Consider the following 19,185-nt stretch of genomic DNA (forward strand, 5'->3'; position numbering starts at 1 on the left):
AAGAGGTATCTGGCCCCATTTTTGATATGACTCAAATAGGGATCAAAATCACAACCTCCTAATCTCAGAATGTACATTAACCACAATGCCACTGAGTTGATGTGCAATCCTGGAGTTACACCACCATCCAAAACCCAAATGATCTGCTTCATGCCGTCAAGAAGATATTCCAAAAACAATAACACATATTCTGTTTGCTGATTAGGTCACAATGGCTAACTAGCCAGGTGAAGCCACTGTTCCTATTTTCATTTGCAGACCCTTAGGCTGAATTAATTAAGAAAGATGTGCAAAATTAATCAAGCAAGCTCAGATTATTTATAACTCTGTGTGAATCACACATACTGTTGGTGTATCAATTGTATTACGAGGGCATTGGCTGTATTAAAAGGACGTTCTCTGTATTAAACGATAAGTACCCTCAGCAGTATCCTAGGTTTCAAATAATTGAGTAGTTTTGTCGTGACCATCTGTGTTACAGTATAATCCAACTGTAGCATGGTATATCACTATATTAACGTTCCATGACCTCACAATGAACCCAAAGCTCAGCTGTGGTACTACCAAGTCATACATGTGTCAAAGATGACAGAGTTAATAAACAGAAACGCTTGTGTCAAGTTAGCTATATGTGTTTGTGTGGATAGGAAAATAAATTAAAATGAATGAATGTTAATAGTGTTCTGGTGAATAATGCACTCTTGAGCTCTGGCCGTCCTGTGCTACAGTGCACGTGTGTGAGTCGATATTGCTTAAAGCCTGTTCCAAGGTGTAGCATATGCAATATTGATTTGAATTATCTGATATTAGGGATGCATTCCACTCCTCAAAGTGGGTAGTCGATGCAATTTCCCTTATTATCGAATCCGCGGCCAACTCTGGGAGGGAAAAAACGAAAAACCTCTGACTTGGGAAGCATCTTAAATTGATGGAATCCTGATGAACAAAGTACAAATTATTGACGGCCACAGGGTTTTTAATTAAAGACCTAGATAACAACAAAAATCTAGTCGGTGTACAACGCATTATGCTGGGAGTCAGGAAGCAGGTGCAGAAGGTAAGTTTAATGATAAGAATAAGGCAGAGCAACAAAACTGGAGAAGCGCACTGAACGTGAACAAAACCAATACTGCCTGATGACTGAGGCTACTGAGGGCTAAATAAAGGGAGAGTAATCAAGGTGATGATGAGGTCCAAGTGTGTGTAACGATTGGGAGCAGGTGTCCGTAAGGATGGTTGCCAGGACCGGTGGTTGGTAGACCGGCGACGTCGAACGCTGGAGCGGTGGAGCAGGAGTAGGTGTGACACAGTGACACTCGTGTTTTTGACCGATGTGTCTTGGGGAATGGTTATCTGTCATGATGAGCTAGGTATGCTCAAGGGCATTCCGATGTTAGCAAAAATATGGAATGCTCTTAATTTGAAGTTTTATGAGTGCATTAATGAATGTTTCATTCTATTCTTATGAAGCATTTTGTTTACCTGAAACCGTTTTGTTTAGTCTGTGTACTTGACACTGTCCATGCAATTAATGTTGTCCACATTTTTTAGCATACTGATTTTTCCATCTACACTGAACAAAGGCACTTCACGAATGGACAGATTTGTTTTTGTCTACTTGAAGAGCTTGCACCACTAATACTGTGCAAAGTCTCAAAAGACAACATGTTCAACTAACTCTATGTGTAATGCAGAGCGCCTTATAGGAGCAGTTTGGGTTAAGTGCCTTGCTCAAAGTAAAAGCAATGTATTGCTGCACAACAACATGTTTGCATTTTCATGATTTTATAAAGGGTCTGCAACAGAAATGATAGGTCATATTTAATGTTAGGGCTATTGCGAAAAAGCTCCTGTCAAAACAGTGCTTTTGAGCAATGCAGCCTTCTTGACACCCATTTTGATTTTCACTCATATTCAGTGACAATTTTGTATGAAATAGAAGAAGAAGAAAATAACCAGGATTCCCATAGTCCTCGGTGTCCTCTTCGGCATGTGTGCATGTCATCGCTGCGTGTTTGTTTGCTGTGTTTGGGCCGTGCCATATTGCATGTTATTCAATTAGTTAAATGTATTCACAGAGACATGCTTTGCTGTATTAATGCATTTATACAAATATGACGAAACTGAAAAAGCCCCAAAGAACAAAACACTGTTCTTTGAAAGCTACTTATCTTTAATTTACATCAATATTATACACAGAGAAAGTAAACAGAAACAATAAAGACTGTAGTGCATAAACATACTAATGTGTGAACTGAATAAGTGTTCTTATACCCAGTTAGCAACACTACAATGGCCCATTTGGCCGAATGCCCCCCCCCCCCGGCAAAGTTGTAGGCCCTCCACTGCATACTACAGTATATACGGCTTCCTAGAAGTACTCTGGAATAACTTGAAAAGCAACTACATTGTTAATCAAGGGCATGACAAGACGCATGGCTTCCTTCCACTTGACGGGAGAAAGACTCCTACTCACTCCAAATCCAATCATCAATAAACCAGGCAATGTGATGAGAACTGGACCCTGGGGAGTCTTTCTGCATGGTTTGTCCATGTTGTACACAGCTTTCTGAGGTCTGTCTTTGTGTGAATGATAAATGAGTGACTGTACATTGAAACCTGTGACAGGACTGCGACTGGTGTAACAGGTGAGTTGGTTGTGTGTGTGTGTGTTTGACTGACTACTCACTGCCAGGCTGTCTAAGTATGGTACTGAGGTTCAAACCCCCTTGGGTTTCACACTTCGCTGGACATCTCTGCGGGAATAAGAGGCAACTTCTCTAAACATAGCTGACAAATTGTTCTGGTGGTGAAGGGAGGGACTCGATGGAGTGTGCCGAAATTTCATGTGGCGAAGCCTGTCGTTTTAGAACTGCTTTCCAAAGTGACGGATGGTGAAAACAGGGAGCTGGCGTCCCAGCACTGAAGCTTATACAGAGAGTGGTTGTGTCCAAAATGGCACCCTGTTCCCTATATAGGACACTGCTATTGACCTAGGGCCCGCTCTGGTCAAAGGTAGTGCACTATATTGGGAATATGGTGCCATTTGAGACGCACTGAGGGTAGAAGAGTCTTGAATGACCCTCTGTAATCAACTGAACAGAAAATCTGTCTTTCCTCTCTTTGCCTTGTGCCATGCCTCATCCATCATACATGAGACCCTAGAACTATTCTCCTGGCATTTTTAAATCATCGCTGTTTTCTTTAGGCCATGTTGTGATGCGCTCATACGACAAGAAACATAACATTGATAGACATAACATTAAGAAACACTGACAGCCATAGATAGAGGATCCTGCTCTCCTTTACTCTACAAAATAAAATACAAAACTAAAGGGCAATCTGGGATTGTTACATCTTTTGAACTTTGAAATTAATGATTTTCCCAAAAAAGGGGGTGGGCTGACTGCTTTGTTGTTTTTTTCAAATCCCAGAGTACTCATTTTATGTATGACTGATGGCGGTATAAAATATACATACAGAACATTGATAATGTATTGCTCATTTGGACAATAAAGCACCAGAATGCAACAATCAACAATCACAGCAATCCCCAGTCATCCCCAAAGGGGAACCATTTCTCACCATCATTATTTTTAAAGGTAGATGTATTTAGACTTGGAAAAAAGACAATCTTATTCTATGTGTAGTGAGTGTTTTTTGGGTTTGTTTCTTGGCTGACACCACCCTTAGCTGAGTTGCCAACAACCAGATGTATCCGGATTTCAGGGATACGACTAATTCAACTTAGCTTCCTTTCCTGCTGAAAAACGGATGTGGGGACTCCGCTCAGGCATCTTATTTTACGCCTGCTATGTTAGTTTGACACTGACTGCTACTTTCAGGGAGTATTTTGGGATTTCTCCAGCAGCTTACTGACCTAGAGGGAGGCAGCAGTGTAAACATATCCTCCTCTCAGCTGTCAAGCGCACTGACATGCTGCTGCTGCTGCTGCCGGTTTGAAAGGAGAACATTTTAGGGCAAAGTAAAGTAGCTGCGAAAAAGTCAAAATAAGGCGGCATTTTGCTGGCTTTGTTTGTGTGTTTGTGTGTGTGTGTGTGTGTGTGTGTGTGTGTGTGTGTGTGTGTGTGTGTGTGTGTGTGTGTGTGTGTGGGTGGGTGGGTGGGTGGGTGGGTGGGTGTGCATGTGCGTGTGTTCACTGTTTATGTGTATTTGTGGACTCCATCTACATTTCTACAGTACCGGTCAACAGTGGACACACCTACTCTTTCAAGGGTTTTTCTTTGCTTTTACTATTTTCTACATTGTAGAAATATAGTGAAGACATCAAAACTATGAAATAACACTTATGGAATCATGTAGTAACCAAGAAAGTGTTAAACAAATCCAAATGTATTTTATATTTGAGATTCTTCAAAGTAGCCACCCTTTGCCTTGATGACAGCTTTGCACCCTGGAATGAGTCGGTGTGTCCATACTTGACTGGTACTGTGTTCAAAAAAAGCTTTTATTTTAGTGTCTATAGTTCCTAAAATGTTCTCGAATAATGATAGTCTTTCTATCGGTTTTGTTTGTTTTCCCCATTATCCCATCAGCAGGTTTGCTTCATGCTGATTTGTTTTTATGTTCATCCATTTTAGATATCTGACATTTACTCAGCAGTCGGAAGCGACACGAATGGCCATGGTAAATATCTGAAGTAGGCACTGGGGCCTCTCTTAAAGCACTGTTAAAGTAAGAAACAGTGAACGACCCAGTCTGGTCTAACTCTACTCTATAAAGGATTATAGAGTGTATATACGATTAGACACCAGTACAAAGTTTGCAGCTGTTATTTACAGAGGTAACATAGTCATCAAAGGTAAAACAGTGTTTACACTAATCATTAAGAAGTAAATGCGTACCTTCTGAACATTTATAGCTAATGCATATACATTAGGCCCTTGTCTCATGATTTAATGTCCTGGTTCATGAAGACATATATGCTCAAGAATTCCCGCAGTGCTTCTTAGTCAATTAGTCTTTGCCATTCTCTGTGCATCACACTATGTAGGCTACACTACGCCAGGGGGCTCCTGAGAGATATATCCAACGGTCAAACTAATCTCAACAAAGCAACAAAGAATATAGGCCAACAGATATAATTAGCAGCCCTATCCACAAACATACATACATCTTTTGAACTCACATACAAGTATCCATTCGAATGAAAAAATGCATAATGTCCCTTCTTAGCATATTCTACTTCAGAAAGCCAGTAAAGCCACACCCACTCATTCAGCAGGGAGAAACATTGTTTTCCTGTGATGCATATGCACATATTTCATACTTGCTCTGTGTGGCTCATTGCATATTCCTACATTTCACCATTCATTTTTTTCTTATCTGCTGTCTATTGTTTTGCTGGTCACAAGGAGATATACTATATAAAATATAAACTGATTTTGTAGCCTGGTTGGTCTAGCAGTAATGTCTACAGTGTCGGTACATAGGTTTGAATATGGCCAACTACCCTTTAACATAATCTCTCTCCATCTTTCCCCACTATCAGTCTGGCCTACTGTTCTTTAACATAATCTCTCTCTATCTTTCCCCACTATCAGTCTGGCCTACTGTACTTTAACCTAATCTCTCTCTATCTTTCCCCACTATCAGTCTGGCCTACTGCTCTTTAACATAATCTCTCTCTATCTTTCCCCAGTATCAGTCTGGCCTACTGCTCTTTAACATAATCTCTCTCTATCTTTCCCCAGTATCAATCTGGCCTACTGCTCTTTAACATAATCTCTCTCTATCTTTCCCCAGTATCAATCTGGCCTACTGATATATATATATATATATATATATATATATATATATATATATATCATGGTGTATAAGACCGTTTTCACAATTTCTCAAGATAAACCTTACTGTATTTCCAAAGACACATGTTTTAACTCCTCCCACGCTGAGATTTTGAGAAAGTATTATTGAGCTCCAGCCAATTTCATTGCAGTACCTAAATGTTAAAGTTTCATGGATCTTCCTTCTATTAAATACTTGTGTGCTCCCTACGCTCTGCATGCTGTCCTATTGGTTCCTGTCTTCAACTTCAGCTCCTCAAACCCTACCCAACGGAAATTAAATAGGAATTAAGAATCTGGATATTGGGTACGTCCCTAATTATAACATATTGTAGTGCACTCTTTTTGACCAGGACCCATAGGGAATACCATTGAATACCATTTGCGATGCTAGCCATTGTGTGGTACACCCAGCCACTGATCATCAGTCAACTAATTCCCCATCCAGCCAGCCTAGCATTATGCATTATGCAAGCTAGCTATTTGCTATCTGACCCTATGTACTGGCATCCTCCATTAGGCAGCCGGTAAACAAGACCAAGAGATGGAGCTAGGACTGGTGGATTTGATAAACAGCACTCAGCTGAGTGTTGATGTCGTGCCACATGACACATCAATAGTAATGGACACCATCTGTGCAGTTGAAGATAGAGAGGACAGAACGGCTGGAAGAACAGCATAGAAGACTGGGTTCCTGTTAGGAAGTCTAAATGTGGCAAGACCTGAGTGTGCTTGTCTTTACGCGACAGAGCTATTTTGGGAGCAAGGAATAGATGTAAATGGACATAGTTTTCGACTGACAGAGATAGCACTGTGGTGGAAGTACACATGTCTCTTCGAAAGAGGTGCCTAGCTAGCCACACAAAATACTAATTCATTTTGACTGTGGTTTATATATTTACCTGAATTTCAAAAATATTACAAAATACTTCCTACCCCTCCGGACTAAAGTCTGGTCCCTGACAAGCATTTAAATCATTTAAATCTGTTATTTTCGACTGAAAAGACAGGTCTTTGAGACAGTGAACAATGGGCTGCTGCAGCTGTCTTTTGACCACCATAACCACCTCTAAAACATTGAGATGCATGGTCAGATGTGATCCAAAGCATTGGTCTGTAATTAGCTTGGTGTAGACACTAGCCCCCCTCTCCCCTCCCCTTCCTTCCCCTCCTCCCTCCAGTCAGACCATGGTGTTGTGGACAATATTAATGGCCATGGTGTGAGTGAGGCTCAGTCACAGGGAAAATGAAAACTGACATGCCACTCTCTGCCTCAGATGGAAAGTGATCCAAATGAATCACAATCAGGTTGTGAGAATGTCGATAGATTGCCCGACACTTGGCGCAAACTGATGATGCTCAGGGTAAGAGGTTACTGCTTATACCACTGCACCACCACAGGTCACAACGCTCTAGCAAGCCGTGAGAAGAGTTGATGATAAATGATGTTAATGGTGCGTAGTTTTCTATGATTTCCTTTTCATCCTTCCCCAAACTGAACCTCTCAGAATTAATGTCTAAACTGTTAACATTTGTGTTGTTTCAGTTTTAACCCTGTATCCATGCAGAATGAATGCATCAAAAATAGACATTCATCCATAATATGTCGAATTTCAAAGGGAAACTATGAGATCTTGTTGCTGCTCCACCATCTTGCTGTGCACCTAACACCCCGTACATGATGCGTGTTGGTGTGGTAGCTGTCCCATCTCCTCCCCCATCTTGCTGTGCACCTAACACCCTGTATATGCTGAGTGTTGGTGTGGTGGGTATTGTGTAAGAACAGAGGAACAGGGCCAGCATGAGAGCCTTGTCCTCTTTCTCTGGCCCTCTCCGACTGCTCTCCTGTATATATCATAATGCTCTGCTCTTATCTCCCCTGTCCAGTGAATGAGGGGGGCATCAAGCAGGCGTCCAACTCCTGTCCTGACCCGGGGGAACCAGAGAACGGCAAGAGGGTGGGCTCCGACTTTAGGTAGGTCATTTTGGGGTGAAGAATGGACCCTTACTAACATAGCACCCACTGGGCCAGGAGAGACAGGACACTGGATTTGCAAAGCCTGTGGCAAGGCACCTCTAGGGTTGCAATGTTCCTGGAACTTTCCCAAAATTCCCAGGTTTCCCAGAACTCCTGGATGGAAAATTCCTGGAATCAGAAGGGAATAAGCAGGAAATCTCCTCCTCCCGGGATTGCTGCAAAACCAGGGAATTTTAGGAAGGTTACAGGAATTTTGCAACCCTGGGCACCTCTCATGTGGCTTGCACGTTGCAATGTGTTGGAGAACATACTGATCAACGTTTTTTTTCCCACCACAACTATAAAGAACAATACAAAAATAAACAAATACTATATTATTTACTACATTTACTGAGGTGCTGACTTGCTGCACCCTCGACAACTACTGTGATTATTATTATTCGACCATGCTGGTCATTTATGAACATTTGAACATCTTGGCCATGTTCTGTTATAATCTCCACCCGGCACAGCCAGAAGAGGACTGGCCACCCCACATAGCCTGGTTCCTCTCTAGGTTTCTTACTAGGTTTTGGACTTTCTAGGGAGTTTTTCCTAGCCACCGTGCTTCTACACCTGCATTGCTTGCTGTTTGGGGTTTTAGGTTGGGTTTCTGTACAGCACTTTGAGATATCAGCTGATGTACGAAGGGCTATATAAACAGATTTTATTTGATTATTTATGAGTTATTTATATGCCCAGTATAGACAAAGCAGATGAAGTTAAAACAAACAGCCTACAGATGTTAACATGAATATTCTCAGAGGGCCATATCGCCTGTCAATGACAGTGGAAGGACACTGGACATTGATTGTAGAAGGAAGGTACTCTGGTGTCATTATGAGTGCAGTGTCATGAGCGTGACACACACCAGTAATACAGTTCAACCTGAATATGACACTAGCCTCTAGTATCGCTCCATCTGCATAGGAATCACTTCTCCTCTCATCTTTAAGTGTTCATTCAATGACACACACACCACTTCACTGTGGAATATTGACAGCAGCAGCTCAATGTGTGCAAAACCTAGGTCAATATTGAGCTCAGGGCCTGTAATCATACGGTGTCTTTGGGTAGGAGTACTGATCTAGGATCAGTTTAGCCTTTTAGATTAGAATGAATGGACATAATCATATATATATTTTTTACCTTTATTTAACTAGGCAAACCAGTAAAGAACAAATTCCTATTTACAATGACAGCCTACCCCCACCAAACCCTAATCTGGACGATGCTGGGCAAATGCACCACCCAATGGGACTCCCAATAAAAGCCAGTTGTGATACAGCCTGGAATCAAACCAGTGTCTGTAGTGACACATCTAGCACTGAGATGCCGTGCTAGAGACTGCTGTCCTACTCCTACTCTGAGACTCTTTATAAATACGGGCCCTGATGATTTTAACTGTGATGATGGCAGTGGAGATGGTATTCTATTTGAAGAGAGCAAAGAGATGCCAACAAGAAAACAATGACTTTATACCTTTTATGTTATGACTTATTTCTCTGTAACGTGTAGTGGGAAACATGCCCATTTCAGAATATCATACAATTCCTTGAGTGTGAGTTGCAATTTTCCCGTTTGGATCGTGTTTGTGTTCATCTGAACGGGGTGAATAGTTTCTGGAACCATTTCCTCTGAATGATATCAGATAATCTCAACCGAGCCCCGAGTTTGAGCTTCAAACAAATCGAAGGCCTTTCAAACCAGGCTTTTTTTTTTTACTGTGTAGGAAAATCAAAGATGAGATTACTTGCAGATGTATTTTGAGGTATAAAATGTTTGTAGTTCAATAACACACATTAGCTGTACATCAATACTTTCAGTTCCTTTACAGTATTTGGCTTTGTTGTGTTAAAAAAGACCTATATTCCAATATCACATGGTCCTAGTGGGAATCTGTTTTTAATTACTGTTTAATGTGCACAGATAGGCCTATACTTCATGTGTTTCTACAGTATGTAATGTAGTAACACTCCTGTGTGTGTGTGTGTGTGTGTGTGTGTGTGTGTGTGTGTGTGTGTGTGTGTGTGTGTGTGTGTGTGTGTGTGTGTGTGTGTGTGTGTGTGTGTGTGCGTGCGCGTGTGTGTGCGTGCGCGTGCGTGTATGCATGTGTACATGTGCGAATGTGCCTGTATATGTGTGTCTGCCTGTCTGTGTTCCATCTCTCCCAACAACAGTATCGGAGCCACCGTCCAGTTCCTCTGTAATGAGGACCATGTGCTCCAAGGCTCCAAGACCATCACCTGTCAGAGGGTGGCCGAGGTGTTCGCTGCCTGGAGTGACCACCGCCCCGTCTGCAAAGGTCAGTTAGCACCCCTGGCAACTGCCTGCATGCTCCCGGACCCCAAATGGCACCCTATTCCTTATTTAGTGCACTACTTTTGACAAGGGCCCATAGGGGGCTGGTCAAAAGTAGCAAACTATATGGGGAATGGGCCACTATTTAGGACGCAGTGCATGGCTCCTGGGTCCCAGAATTCATTGAGAATATAGATATGGAGCCCTCATGGAAATGTCAGAGTACTTTGTCATTTTCAACTGAGCGACATTTTGGTGGTTTGGTTTTTCTGGGAGATTGATATGAAATATAATTTGGGATTCTGTGTAATGTTCATGATGTTCAACAGTGGATCAGAGACCTGCTAAGGTTTGATTAGTCAGTGTTACCGCAGGGGAGGGTCGGTGTGACAAGCAGACAGGTTGTTAGAGGTAGCTGGGACACCTGTGGGCCTGATCCTTTTTTGTGACACACACACACACATTCATCAACCAATCGTGGTCCATTTTGATGGTGACACACACATTGACCAACCAATCCTATCCCAGGCCACTGTGAGGCCTCCGGAGTGGCTAGGACGACCCACTTTGCAGATCAGTAAACAAAGTAAAATTATACTGTGTGTAACATTTAAAGCATCTTGCCTATCACGCCCTACATTCATTCATCAGAGCCATCCTCAGGTTGTGCTATCCAGCCGGGCAAACAATAAAATAAAGAAAATGTTCTAGTATTTCAGGCAGAGTTTAATTATAGGTAATTAGGTACTGAAATTAGTTGATGCGGCAATGGACAACAACTTCAAGGCATAATTATTGTCTTGCTGGATAAGTCTTCTATCTCCCTCTCCCCTCTCTCTCTCTTTCTCTTTCACTCCCTTTCCCAGCTCTCACTCCCTTCCTGTCTCTCTCTCTTTCTCTTTCACTCCCTTTCCCAGTTCTCACTCCCTTCCTGTCTCTCTCTCTCTCTTTCACTCCCTTCCTGTCTCTCTCTCTCTCTTTCACTCCCTTTCCCAGCTCTCACTCCCTTCCTGTCTCTCTCTCTCTCTCTCACTCCCTTTCCCAGCTCTCACTCCCTTCCTGTCTCTCCCTCTCTCTTTCACTCCCTTTCCCAGCTCTCACTCCCTTCCTGTCTCTCCCTCTCTCTCTCACTCCCTTTCCCAGCTCTCACTCCCTTCCTGTCTCTCCCTCTCTCTCTCACTCCCTTTCCCAGCTCTCACTCCCTTCCTGTCTCTCCCGTCATTAATGAAGCATTCACCTGTTGTTTGTTTTTCCTAAAATGTGGAGACATTATTATCTAATCAATTAAACACAGCTGATATCAATTAAGCCGAATCCTGTCACTTGTGTGACTGTGATGCCACCCTGGGAACTGACCGGCCTGAACAATGCCTCCAGGATACCCATGTCTCTGGGGTGTATCTAATAACACCCTTGCATCGGCTTGTCTCTTAGCAGGAGACTCCCTTCAGACTAATGTTTAGTTCATTTATTAGGATTCCCATTAGCTGTTGATCATGCAGTAGCTACTCAGAGAAAAGACAACACAAAGACAATATTATACTACATATAATTAGTCAAGACACCAAGAGACAACCAAAATACTTCCTATATACGATTCATATATACCGATCAGTTAGATATTTAGATGAGGGACGGGCAACTCCAGTCTTCAGGGGATCAAAGTAGTGTCACACTTTTTCCCCATACCTAGCAAACACAGGTGATTAAACAAATTGTAGTTTAAACTAAATATCATTATTTGTTGATTACATTCAAGCAGACACTCTTATCCAGAGCAACTAGGGTTAAGTGCCTCATAGAAGGTCACATCAACAGATTTTTCCCCTAGTTGGCTCAGGGATTCGAAACAGCGACCTTTCGGTTACTGACCCAACGCTCTTAACCACTAGGCTTCCTGGAGTCAGGTTAGCTGGGGCTGGGGTAAACGAGCAACACCAATCACGCCCCCGAGGACTGGCGTTGCTCATCTCTGATTTAAGATGTGACAAGATGTTTATTGATCTCTTTCTTTAAAATATAAAATAAGCTAAGCTTGCTGTCTGCAGGAGTAGTAACTGGTAGCAGATGTGTTCGTGCTGTTATGCAAACGTTTTTGGCTGTAGTTCGAGTTGTTTACACATTTTTAGTTGATTTAATTTATGTGATGTTATTTAATCTTTAACTAGGCAAGCGAGTTAAGAACAAATTCTTATTTACAATGATGGCAGATCTGTATAGAAGCTGTGTTTACTGAATGGTTAATAACAGCTGATGGCGTAGAGGGTTGATTACGGTACTGTTTACGTTGTAGTTTTACACCAAACTAAATTAAGGCTCTATGCTAAAACACTGTAGGTGTTTTTCAATACACTACATGCCTTTTATATGTAAGGCATTTTAATGGACATAGAGCATGTAAAAACACCTACACGTTTACACACAATCCACCTGCGTGCCTGGACCTTGGATTCTTTAAAGCATTTAACACTTTTTTTGTTGGATTGTATGTATCTTGTTTTTCTTATTTAGCAGTCTAAATGGTTTTATACTGGATTCTGCTGTTGTGTTCCCTAAGAGGGGAGGTTCCTACAGTATGTCAAGAGTCAAAATAGATCTAAATGAAATTATCCAAATGAACTCTGAAAGTCTCTCAACATAAAATTAAGATTCGTAGGTATGATGATACTTCGTGGTCACAGTATCAGGGGTACAGTAGTGCTCTTTCTTGATTCAATTTGACGTAATTGTTTTTCGGAGAAGGTTGTTCGATAGAGAGGATGTGCTAAAACCTTGTAATCTCAGAACCATTTTCAGTTTGAACATTCAATATGCCTGTCTTTCTTATTTACATGAGTTTTCTGATGGATATTGCAAACCTCCCATCAAACCAACACTTAACAGTTCACTACTGTATATAAAAACAAGTCACAGGCACTCTTGATCTTGTTTCTTGTCAATTGTCAACTCTGCAATGTCCTTGTGTCCCACAAATGACTTATCCGCCACCATATCTCAATGCATTACAGTATGTCAGTGAACACTAGTGCCATATGGCCACATGACAACCAGACAGCTGGTTAGGCCGATATGCCCACACATTCTTCTCACTTCTTTCAGTACTTTAGTCTGATTGGCAGTGTCTTTGAAGCATGGAAGAGGGTTGATATGACTAAATACATCCAGGAAGTGTATGATATCATGACGTATAACCCGGCTGTATCCACTGCCAGTTGAACTTTATTAGGAGGACAAAAATTATTCCCTATTTAGTGCACAACTTATGACCAGGGCCCTTAGTGGTCTTATTAAAATACATTCACTATATATAGAGAATAGGTTAGAGAATAGGGTAGAGAATAGGGTCGTTTTTCAGTTGTACTTAGACTCGGTCGATTATCAGGGACAATCCAATAAATAGACATCAAATGCCAAAAGACAAAACATACTTTTATTGTATTGTGTATGGAAATGATGAAGTGCACAGTGGTCTAATGCACTGCATCTCAGTGCTAGAGGTGTTTCTACAGACCGATAGTGTGGTGCACAATTGGCCCAGAGTTGTCCGGGTTAGGGTTTGGCCGGGGTAGATAATAATTTGTTCTTAACTGACTTGCCTAGTTAAATAATGGTTAAATAAGTAAACAAAAAAGCATCAGGACATCCTGTTTTTGTTTCTTTAAAACTAGCAAAGCAACATTTGAATGTGTACATGTACAATATATACCACAGGAGGTTGGTGGCACCTTAATGTGGAGAACGGGCTCGTGGTAATGACTGGAGCGGAATCTGTGGAATGGAATCAAATACATCAAACACATGGTTTCCAGGTGTTTGATACCATTCCATTTTCACGTTCCGGCCATTATTATGAGCCATTCTCCCCTCAGCAGCCTCCACTGGTGTATACAGTACCATTCAAAAGTTTGGACACACCTACTCATTCAAGGGTTTTTCTTTATTTTACTATTTTCTACATTGTAGAATAATAGTGAAGACATCAACTCTGTGAAATAACACATATAGAATCATGTAGTAACCAAAACAGTGTTAAACAAATATATTTTATATTTGAGATTCTTCAAAGTAGCCACCCCTTGTCTTGATGACAGCTTTGCACACTCTTGGCATTCTCTCAACCAGCTTCACCTGGAATGCTTTCCCAACAGTCCTAAAGGAGTTCCCACATATGCTGAGCACTTGTTGGCTGCTTTTTCTTCACTCTGTGGTCCAACTCATCCCAAACCATCTCAATTGGGTTGAGGTCAGGTGATTGTGGATGCCAGGTCATCTGATGCAGCATTTCATCACTCTCCTTCTTGGTCAAATAGCCCTTACACAGCCTGGAGGTGTGTTTTGGGTCATTGTCCTGTTGAAAAACAAATGATAGTCCCACTAAGTGCAAACCAGAATGGGATGGAATATCGCTGCAGAATGCTTTGGTAGCCATGCTGGTAAGTGTGACTTGAATTCTAAATAAATCACAAACAGTGTCACCAGCAAAGCACCCCCACACCATCACACCTCTTCCTCCATGCTTCACGGTGGGAACCACACATACGGAGATCATCCGTTCACCTATTCTGCGTCTCACAAAGACACAGCTATTGGAACCAAAATTAAAAAATTTGGATGCATCAGACCAAAGGACATTTTCCACCGGTCTAATGTCCATTGCTCATGTTTCTTGGCCCGAGTAAGTCTCTTCTTATTATTGTTGTCCTTTAGTAGTGGTTTCTTTGCAGCAATTCGACCATGAAGGCCTGATTCACGCAGTCTCCTCGGAACAGTTGATGTTGAGATGTCTGTTACTTGAACTCTGTGAAGCATTTATTTGGGGATTAATTTCTGAGGTGCAGTTAACTCTAATGAACTTATCCTCTGCAGCAGAGGTAACTCTGGGTATTCCTATCCTGTGGCGGTCCTCATGAGAGCCACTTTCATCATAGCGCTTGATGATTTTTGAAACTGTACTTGAAGAAACTTTAAAATTCCTTGACATTTTCCAGATTGACTGACCTTCACGTCGTAAAGTAATGATGGACTGTCGTTTCTCTTTGCTTATTTTTATTTAACCAGGTAAGTTGACTGAGAACACATTCTCACTGACAGCAACAACCAGGTGAATAGTTACAGGGGCGAGATGAATAAACCAATTGTAAGCTGGGGATGATTAGGTGACCGTATGAGTGCCAGATTGGGAATTTAGCCAGGACACCAGGGTTAACACCCTTACTCTTACAATAAGTGTCATGGGATCTTTTGTGACCACAGAGAGTCAGGACACCCATTTAACATCCCAGCAGAAAGACAACACCCCAATGTCCCCAATCACTGCCCTGAGGCATTGGGATATTGTTTTAGACCAGAGGAAAGGGTTCCTCATACTGGCCCTCCAACACCACTTCCAGCAGCATCTGGTCTCCCATCCAGGGATTGACCAGGACCAACCTTGCTTAGCTTCAGAAGCAAGCCAGCAGTGGGATGGATGCAGGGTGGTATGCTGCTGGCGTGCAGGGTGGTATACTGCTATTTGAGCTGTTCTTGCCATAATATGGACTTGGTCTTTTACCAAGTAGGGCTACCTTCTGTATACCACCCCTACCTCGTCACAACACTGATTGGCTCGTTCGCATTAAGAAGGAAAGAAATTCCACAAATGAACTTTTATCAAGGCACACCTGCTAATTGAAATGCACCTCGTGAAGGTGGTTGAGAGAGTGCCAAGAGTGTGCAAAGTTGTCATGAAGGCAAAGTGTGGCTACTTTGAAGAATCTCAAGTATATTTTCAGTTGTTTAACACCTTTTTGGTTACTACATGATTCCATATGTGTTATTTAATTGTTTTGATGTCTTCACTATTATTCTACAATGTAGAAAATAGTAAAAATAAAGAAAAACCTTGAATGGTACTGTACATATATACATAATGGTAATAACACTGCTGCCATAACTGTCCTGTGTATAGTTAGGGAGACCGCCACTAGCTGTAAATTATGTATGATAAGTTTTACTGCGGACAGTATTACAAATTACACCTTGAAATGGGCAGGCAATGTTCCGCAGCCACTTTCCGTGTGTGTATGTGTGTGTGTTGGGTGAACATGCGTGCTTGTACCGGCTTGCCTCCTTGTGTGTGTGCGTGTGTGTCTCTCCCTGTTCGTGTTTGTCGGTGTGTGAGACCAGTGTACTCCTGTTTGGAAGGGAAAAAGGCAAAGTACCTTGGGTCAGGGTTAATGATGTCATTGATCATTCTCAGTGGCCATTGTTTTTTAGGTTACTTTGTACCTCCCGTTCCTCCGAGTCGCCAATCAGACCAGCTAATCTTTATTCTCTCTGCTGAATTGGCTCGTTTTCCCCCAGCGGAAGGTCAGCCTGAATGCTGGCGGACATAAAACACCAACAATAGGATAGAAAACAAATAAAACATGTGCCGGGTGTTTTATCAACGGCAAACGACTAATTATCTTGATGTCTTCAAGTGTAGGCTTATCTCCCTGGCTTGGGATCCCTGACTGGGAGACCTGGGTTTGTGAAAGTTCACCATTAAAATGCTGTAGACAATAACAAAAAGAGGAGGATCCGCAATCTGGATCTCTGAACTGTTAATTTGCCTGACAAAAAAAACCTGGAAAAAACAAGGGACTTAAGGACAACCAAAGTCAGATTTCAGAGACTTTATTTTGCCTCTCCCAGCACGCATGATGCCATTATCCCTCAGTGTTAGATGAACCAGAGAGTATAGCCCTGTCTTGTCCCTCTTGTGAAATCATGTTTCTTGTTTGTGAAGGTGGGGTTAGAAAGGTAATGAATTGTTTGCTCACCATCGTGTCCCGTAATTGTATAGATAATTTCTATCTGGCTGCTCGGCGTGCTTGCTATAAGTTACGCCATGCACCCAGCAGGGAGAGCCAAGGCTCTTCATTTAGTAAGCAGTAATTGAGCTGTCAGTCCATGGAACACAGGCATGCCTAGATCTACGTCCCCTAGATAGAATGCAGATTCTGTTTCACTGAGGCCTAGCTGACACTGTCCACCCCCAAAACTGAATGGTTACAAATCCCATTTCTATGTCCATACGTTGTTGTCACGATGTACATGTGGAGAAGCACACTGAAGGATGGAGGGACTAGCTAGTGAGACTGACTTTGAGGACTTTTTAATACCACTCTTAGGCCATCACTTTAGTGATACTGCTTATGTTGTGTTGACTACAGTGACAGTGACAGAGATAGAGAGGTCAAAAAGAGAAATAAATTGAGAGTGAGAGAGAGAGAAAGTGACAAACAGACTGAGATAGTGAACGAGAGAGAGAAAGAGAGATGGAAAGGGAGACAAATAGAGAATCAAAGATGGAGACAAAAGACACAGGGAGTGAGGGAGGTTAAGGGCTCATGCCTTTATTACTTGGCCACTACTGTGGTACAGTGAGACAGGAGTGGGTGTGAGGTGTTAGTGTGTAATCGGGTGTGTAAGCACCATGTTACCAGACACTGTGTGAGGTCTGTGTCTCTTTCTCCGGCGCCCTGCAGGCTATCAGGCCAGCTGCCTTCACCACTGGGTGAGATCTCTGTCTACTATCAGGCCAGCTGCCTTCAACACTGGGTGAGATATCTGTCTACTATCAGGCCAGCTGCCTTCACCACTGGGTGAGATCTCTGTCTACTATCAGGCCAGCTGCCTTCACCACTGGGTGAGATCTCTGTCTACTATCAGGCCAGCTGCCTTCACCACTGGGTGAGATCTCTGTCTACTATCAGGCCAGCTGCCTTCACCACTGGGTGAGATCTCTGTCTACTATCAGGCCAGCTGCCTTCACCACTGGGTGAGATCTCTGTCTACTATCAGGCCAGCTGCCTTCACCACTGGGTGAGATCTCTGTCTACTATCAGGCCAGCTGCCTTCACCACTGGGTGAGATCTCTGTCTACTATCAGGCCAGCTGCCTTCACCACTGGGTGAGATATCTGTCTACTATCAGGCCAGCTGCCTTCACCACTGGGTGAGATCTCTGTCTACTATCAGGCCAGCTGCCTTCACCACTGGGTGAGATATCTGTCTACTATCAGGCCAGCTGCCTTCACCACTGGGTGAGATCTCTGTCTACTATCAGGCCAGCTGCCTTCACCACTGGGTGAGATCTCTGTCTACTATCAGGCCAGCTGCCTTCACCACTGGGTGAGATCTCTGTCTACTTTCAGGCCAGCTGCCTTCACCACTGGGTTCCAGGAGCACTGAGGACAAGACTCCCCATGGTGGAGACATACACAGACACCTCAACAGACACACACAAAATCATACATACACAGATTCACCTCTCTCTGTCTCTCTCTCTCTCTCTCTCTCTCTCTCTCTCTCTCTCTCTCTCTCTCTCTCTCACTCTCTCTCACACACACACACACATATTTACAAAAACAATGAACAAACATGCAGACACAAACAAACATGCAGACATACTTACACAGTACATTTAAATAAATAAATTAGGCCCAAATTTATGGATTTCACATGACTGGGAACAGGGTTGGGGAGTAACGGATTACATGTCATCTGTTACATGTAAGGGATTACAAAAAAACAGTAACTGGAATTTGTTCCGTTACCAGCAAAAATCATTTTTGACACTTCTCTGTTTTCTCAATGACATTTAAATCAGCATTGAAAAAAGTTCACCTAAGCGAGTCTGACCACAAGTCAGAGGCCACTATGATGACACACCAAATGTGTTTGATCAAGAGCAAGAATAGGCTTTTGTAGGCTACAGTCCAAGCCATGTCTTCCAATGGTGCGACTCCTTTCGGCATCCGAAGATTATCCGACATGAATAAACGCTTGGAGGTAAGGATGACAGCAGTGGTGTAGTCTACAGCGATATGGATATGAATTGATGTGAATCACACTGCCGCTCTCTCATTTAGCTATTTGCGCCTTACGGATTGTGGTTGTTATGGATGGCTGTTCTCAAATCCAAATGGACACATGCTCAAAATCGCACCCTTTTCCTAGATCCATTTTTGGATTTATAAATTATATATACTAAATATATACACTACCGTTCAAAAGTTTGGGGATACTTAGAAAT

General features: G+C 42.4%; 1 protein-coding gene across 1 annotated transcript in view; it reads left to right on the forward strand.

The window, feature by feature from the left end:
- The window catches only part of LOC109904406 (CUB and sushi domain-containing protein 3), a 657,725-nt gene that overhangs the window by 324,531 nt on the left and 314,009 nt on the right, over window positions 1-19,185 (forward strand). The window contains exons 8-9 of the mRNA XM_031788837.1: window positions 7,695-7,782; window positions 10,005-10,129. Coding sequence (XP_031644697.1) covers window positions 7,695-7,782; window positions 10,005-10,129 — 213 coding nt within the window. The remainder of the gene's footprint in view (window positions 1-7,694; window positions 7,783-10,004; window positions 10,130-19,185) is intronic.

This window comes from Oncorhynchus kisutch, linkage group LG14, assembly GCF_002021735.2.
Source record: "Oncorhynchus kisutch isolate 150728-3 linkage group LG14, Okis_V2, whole genome shotgun sequence".
Lineage (NCBI taxonomy): Eukaryota > Metazoa > Chordata > Actinopteri > Salmoniformes > Salmonidae > Oncorhynchus > Oncorhynchus kisutch.